This window comes from Hordeum vulgare, chromosome 6H (genome assembly GCF_904849725.1).
Source record: "Hordeum vulgare subsp. vulgare chromosome 6H, MorexV3_pseudomolecules_assembly, whole genome shotgun sequence".
NCBI lineage: Eukaryota > Viridiplantae > Streptophyta > Magnoliopsida > Poales > Poaceae > Hordeum > Hordeum vulgare.
The window spans coordinates 65,276,560-65,282,929 of NC_058523.1; the positions used below are offsets into that span (position 1 = coordinate 65,276,560).

General features: G+C 50.1%; 1 protein-coding gene across 1 annotated transcript; it reads left to right on the forward strand.

Annotated features, from left to right (window-relative positions):
- Positions 1-1,634: 1,634 nt before the first annotated feature.
- LOC123406054 (stomatin-like protein 2, mitochondrial) lies at positions 1,635-3,837 on the forward strand. Its single transcript, XM_045099551.1, has 5 exons — positions 1,635-1,654; positions 2,951-3,125; positions 3,234-3,383; positions 3,537-3,594; positions 3,731-3,837. The coding sequence occupies exons 1-5, from the start codon at positions 1,635-1,637 to the stop codon at positions 3,835-3,837; spliced, it is 510 nt and encodes a 169-aa protein (XP_044955486.1).
- Positions 3,838-6,370: the final 2,533 nt, after the last annotated feature.

The following is a 6,370-nucleotide window of genomic DNA, read 5'->3' on the forward strand; positions in this document are numbered from 1 at the left end:
TATTTCCCTCAATTATGAAACCAAGGTTTATCGAACCAATAGGAATACCAATCCTCAACCATCTTCAGCAACTGCAGACAAAGAAACAAACAACTTGCACCCAACGCGGGCAAGAGTGTTGTCAATCCCATTGATCTCGTTATTTGCAAGAAATGAGGTGTGTAGATAATTGTTGATAATTGTAAATTGAAAGATTAAATAAAACACAAATAATGGCAGCAAGGTAGTAGTAGCGTTTGTAAATATATAAGTGAATAGACCCGGGGGCCGTAGTGTTCCCTAATGGCATCTCTCATGGCAAAGGCATATGGTGGGTAAACAAATTACTGTTGGGCAATTGATAGAACAGCGAATAATTATGCGATTTCCACAGCAATGATCATGTGTATATAGGCATCACGTCCATAAGAAAATAGGTCGAATCCTGTCTGCACATATTACTATTGCTCCACTTCAAGAGCGCTTCTATGCTTGCCTCTCTATGTATTAAGTAAAAACAGAGTAATGCTTGGAGAAAAATGACATGATGCAGACAAAGTAAACTCAATTAATATGAATAAACCCCATCGTTACATCCTTAGTAGCAACAACGCAAAGACGCATCTTGTCCCCTTCTGTCACTGGGATATAAAAATTCGATAGATTGAACCTACTACAATGCACCACTCCCACTGAAGAAATCTCTACTATTAAAGCAGGATGTGCCATCATGATGGTTCAACCTCAGCGATGGTTCGACCTCTCTCCCCCGGTACGATCTCTCTCCCACCGAAAAAACCCATCCCACCATCCTCGCGAGCGAAAAAAACCGGAAGTACTAGCATGCCATCACACATATCAGATTTCTCTATCTTCCTGCCCCAAAACCAACCGGCCGCCCCATCTCCCACGACCACCACGTCGCCCCTTCTCCATCTCCTCCAGTCATCCTCCACGGCCTCCCGGACCAGCCGTTCCCCCAAACTACAGTTCCGCTGCCGATCCATCTCAGCTGTCGCAGGTTCGATTCTCATCAATCAATCCCCGGCCAACCATGGTGGTGCGGGGCCACCAAGATCTGGACGCCAACATCGTCTGCTGGGACCTCCACCATCTCCTCGACGGCGACGCCTGCGTGCACCGCCCTCAATCCCCCACCACCGACTACGCCCCGCCGCCACCGTAGCCCCACCGCGCTAGCGCCCTCCTCGACACTCCCGACCTCGCCGAGGTCAGGGTCGACGCGGTCGACAACGACGAGGTCATCGCGCACGGGTTGCAGGAGGAGCTCGTGCAGGTCGCCATGGCCAAGGCGTCTGAGACCGCCGGCGGCGAGCCCGACCGCCGCGCCACCGTCCTCGCGCAGCACTGGTTCCGCCCCGAGGTCGTCACCCATCTGCCCTCAGGTATTACTACTACTAATCTTCAGTTAGTACCAAAAACACACAGTAAATTCAAACATTTTATCCCCTCCTGATGCAATACCCTTTCCTGAAAAAACGCCGGTGCAGCTCCACCTTATGTAGAGGAAGCAGAGGGATTCAGTCCGTGTTCGAGCCTCGAAGAAGGTGGCAATGCGCGCGACGGCCAGGGATGCTTGATAGAGCTCGTCGATGATTTCTCTGCTCTTGACGGCGAAGTCGGCAAAAGACTGAATGACATGCTTCCTGTCCCTGTAAGTAGTCATTATCCACTTCACTTCCTGTTGATCCAAGATTATATGTCCATTATGACAGAACAACTGCTACTAGTAGAATTTATTCACTGCATAATAAAGGGATTAAGCGCGGTAGTTTTGGACTTCTATAGTTTGAAGGGGATTCAGAGTTCCACCTCAGATAGATATCTTATCTAACCATGCTCTGAAATTTAGATGGGTTGGAGGATTGCTGGTTCCTACTACATAATCAGAATAATGCTTGGGCTATTCCTCAAGGATGCCAGACAGGCGGACACTACTTACAGTAGAGATCATATGTTAAATGCAGACGATGTTGTTGATTTATGAGAATTATCACACCTGCCTCCCCCCACTCTCTCACGATCCCCTCCTCTCCCTCGCATTGACCGCGGGAGACTCCGATGGCAATGTCGACGGCGACCCGGATGCTTGCGCGTCGCGCCGTCCCCGGCCACCTCCTCCACTCCGCCGCCACCACCGCCAACCCCGCAGTCGCGACGGCGGCGCTGCTGCAACGGCGGTGGTACCGCAGGGGAGTGGACCCTGCGCCATCCTTCTACGACCCGCCGCCAACCCCGGCGAACCTGGGCCTGAGCATCGTCTCGGATAAGAACGCGTTCGTGGTGGAGCGCTTCGGCAAGTACCTCAAGACGCTGCCGTCGGGGATCCACCTCCTCATGCCCGGCGTCGACCGCGTCGCTTACGTCCACTCGCTCAAGGACAAGCCGGAGGTCGCTCGGGCGGGAGGCGCACAGACAAGCAGGGCCGGCGCCTCGAGGTGTATAACGAGGTGCTCGCCCGCCTTCGCGCCGCCGGGGGCACCGAGATCTCGCCGGCCTTCGAGGACGCGCTCTGGGCGCACTTCCACCGCCTCCCCGCCCGGTGAGCCCTCTCCCCCGCACCCCCGCCACCCTATCGGCACTGCCAGTCTCCGCATGTTGTCCTGCTGACGCCGTCCGTCGTGCGCGTGACGTCTGTTCTGTGCAGGTACGCGCTGGATGTGAACGCGGAGAGGGCGGAGGACGTGGTCACCAACCAGCGCCTGCTCGAGGAGGCGCGCGACCCACAGCGCCGGTCAGCCCTGTCGGTGCGCGTCGTCCAGGTAACGTCTTTCCGACAGAGCGCTGAATCTTGCAAAGTTAAACGCTGAATTTGTGTGGGGTTATGTCATGAATCTTCTGACAAATTCAGTGTTCATACATTGTGTTTGCGTGTCATTGAGCACGTCTTTGTCCATCATTTTCCTAACAGGCAGTTGCTCTATTCCGTGCTTGATCTTCAGGTGTCCAGATTATTGATGATATGGACGATTCCTTTGATCCTGAGGTGGAGACGCTTGCTTCCAATAACTTGCCTAGCCAAATGTACGTACAACAATCAGGAGGAGGCCATCCCAATCCCATACAACTCGACAATCACAAAGGACAACGTATCAATACAGATTGGAGGAGTGCTATACGTCCAGGTTTCTTTCTTCTTCTTTTTTTCTTCTTGTTTCTCTTGGATTGGGATTGGGATTGGAATTAGGATTCGGATTGAACTGAATCTAATCTAATCTAATTTGGAGGAGGAGATTGTCGACCCCTACATGGCTTCGTACGGCATCGAGAACCCCATCTATGTTGTCATCCAGCTTGCCCAGACAACAATGAGGAGTGAGCTTGGCAAGATCACCCTCGATAAGACCTTCGAGGAGAGGGACACGCTCAACTACAACATTGTGGTACTTTTGCATACCTAACCTACCTGCCTTTTGCATACTTCAAAAATCTGGATGCTTATTACTAGGACATGACTTTGATTTATATCTCGAGTATCATATATACATGCTTGGATTGTGTGTGATTCATGTGCTCTCTTGTTTCCCCAACTACAGAAGTCAATCAATGAGGCAGCTGAAACTTGGGGTTTGAAGTGTCTTCGCTATGAAATCAGTATGCTTCTTTTCCTTCCTTCCTTCCTTCCTTCTTCAACTGTCTGTATGTATGGCACAATATATCATCTCCTTATCCAACCACCACACAGCATCACATTACTAATATCCATCAATCTGTCTATCTATCTTTCTAGGGGACATCACTCCTCCAGATGGAGTCAAGAAGGCCATGGAGATGCAGGTCGCAGCAGAGCGCAAGAAACGTGCTCAGATCCTTGAGTCTGAAGGTAGCTTTTACTAGCAACTTTATTGAAGCCGCTCTTCTCAGTTTCTATGTCATGTCATGAACACTGAATCCTGCTTGCGACCCACTTTACCTCTCATGTTGCTTCCCGACTGATTTTGCCAAGTATACAGTGTTAGATTTCGTTAGATATCAGTTTATGTTTTTATGTGATAAGTTGCACACTGAATCCTGCTGCAACCTCCTATATCATCCCACGTCAGACTTCCCCTTCCACCTCTCCTCTCTTCCTGCAGTGTTGAAAAATCAACGCACCCAAAGAAAGGAAAAAAAGCAGGAAACCAGCAGATCAACCCGCCCAGTGCCCCACGACCCCCACCCACATCCCGCCCCACAACTTCCACCCTCATCCCGTCACCAAACTCTGCCACACCGACGCATCTCGCGCGGCACCACCCCTTCTCCTCCTCCCCTCGCCGCCTCCCATTCGCGTCCTCCAAAAAAATCCCCTGCGGGGATCCGGAGGTGGTGAGGCCTATGTCGAGCGGCTCGGCTGCGAGCGGGGGCACAATGAGGTGGGCCAGGGAGAGCACGGTGGACCTCCCGTTCGGTCGCCTCGCCGAGGCTCGGGCGGGGCAGCACTGCGTCAGGCCATTGTCGGCGGTGCCAGGGCCGGGCGGTGGTTTGATGGGCGACACATAGAAGGTGCTGTCCTGGATCCATTGACCAGCACATGTTCGTTCCTCCTTCAATTTTCTTTCACATCCAAGCAATTAGGAATCTAGGGGAGGTTGAGTTGGCACCGCCGACGGGTGGATAGAGGGGTGGTGGCAGCGATGCCATGGCTGAAGGTGGGGAGGCACTTGAAGGGATGAACTTCTGCTTTAGGGAGAGAGCAGAGGGTGCTGAGAAAGAAGCAAACGATGTCTTTGTTATTAAAGGGCAATCAGCCATCATCGTTGTCGTCGTGATGGTTCAACCCGCATCCCCTCCCTCGCTCGCTCTCCCTCGTGCTTATGTCCGTCGGCCACTTTCCTGAGAGCTCACCTTGGTCCTCCTCTACCATGCACCCGCCTCCTCGCCCAAGCGTCGCGCACACATAGATTACGGTGTCAGCCGCGTCGACAAGGACAATGGGGTCGGGGACCTGGACCTCGATCTCGGTCATCCCGCTCATCTTCGGCATGTATAAAATCTATGCGGACGCCGCATCGGACCAGGATATGTCAGATAACAACAGCGTGTGCTCATGGCTAGCTCATCCCAAGTATTTGGTGTACGACGTCCCGCCGCCGTTGTGTGTGCTGACGCTGACGCCGTACTCAACATGTTCTTCAGCAAAGGAACGAGGAAGACCGACGTCACCTATCGCCACGTCTTGTCTATGATCTACATCCTCTCCTCCAAGGCTCCAACTACGTCCTCAATGAACCAAACCAAGCCGCTAGCAGTAAACAGCAAACACCATGTGGGTAACGAACCTTTCTATTCCGTGATGCAAGCTGCGTTCAATGGAACCATTCTTCCAGCAGGAAAGTTTCCATCCCTGTCTCTTTATATGCTTTTTGTATTTTTTACATCATTGTCTTCTTTGTACAATGCTTCTCTTTGTTGCTATCACTTTATGATGATGTAATCTGCTATTGTTGTATCAATAAAAGTGATTTGCTGATTTTGGAATAAAACTATCATGTGTGCAGTTTCTTGTATGGTAGAAGATAGATAGAATTGACTTTGTGTATGTTTGGATTTTGATGTTGCGGGGGCTATTTCCCTCCTGGTGAGACTGGCTTGTTTGTGTATTCCCTCTTAATGATGATCTTCCTGTATGTACGGACTATTAATAAGTGATGTGTCAAGCTTTGTGAGTTGATTTATTAGTTGTAGGAGCAATATATCTTTGATAATTCATTCACTCAGTTTATTGTGTGCTACATGAAAAGTAACTAAAGAAAATAAAGAAAACCGAGTTGTAGAATAACTATTAAGTTGATGTAATCAATGATGTTTTCTCTTTGTTCCACTTAATACTATGTACAAACAAATTAGGAATGTTTTTCGCTATAGCAAAAAATGTGAGATCTACGTGAACTCTACCTCTGCCTGCATACCTTGGTGGTTTCTTCATCATAGTAAGAGTGGCCCCGCAGAATATGAGAATTCATCACCTAGCTTAGCCAATGCAACGTGAATAAAATATAAGAGGATCTAGCTTAATCTATGTGTATGGTAGCACATCATCTACTTTGCTGTTTTTCAATTTTCTAAATCACAGTTTCATCTCTACCCGCATTTGCAGGTAAAGAGCATGTGTATATTGTAGTTTGCGCAAGCAGGAAATCGTAGAAATGTAATGCAGTGTGTGATCTACTGAATAGACATCTAATAAGAAGAGGCATTTCAAGGTAGACTAATAGAAACGGAGGGGAAAATCCAGGAGGCGTCCGGAGACAACACCAGACGCCTAGGCCTAGGCCTCCACAGCCTTTGGTCGGCCCATGCCGACTCGCACCGCATAAGAGGCGATCGAGGGGACCAAGCGGTTTCTGATAAGGTCCAAAGACCAGAACCCGCACCACGGTCGGCCACC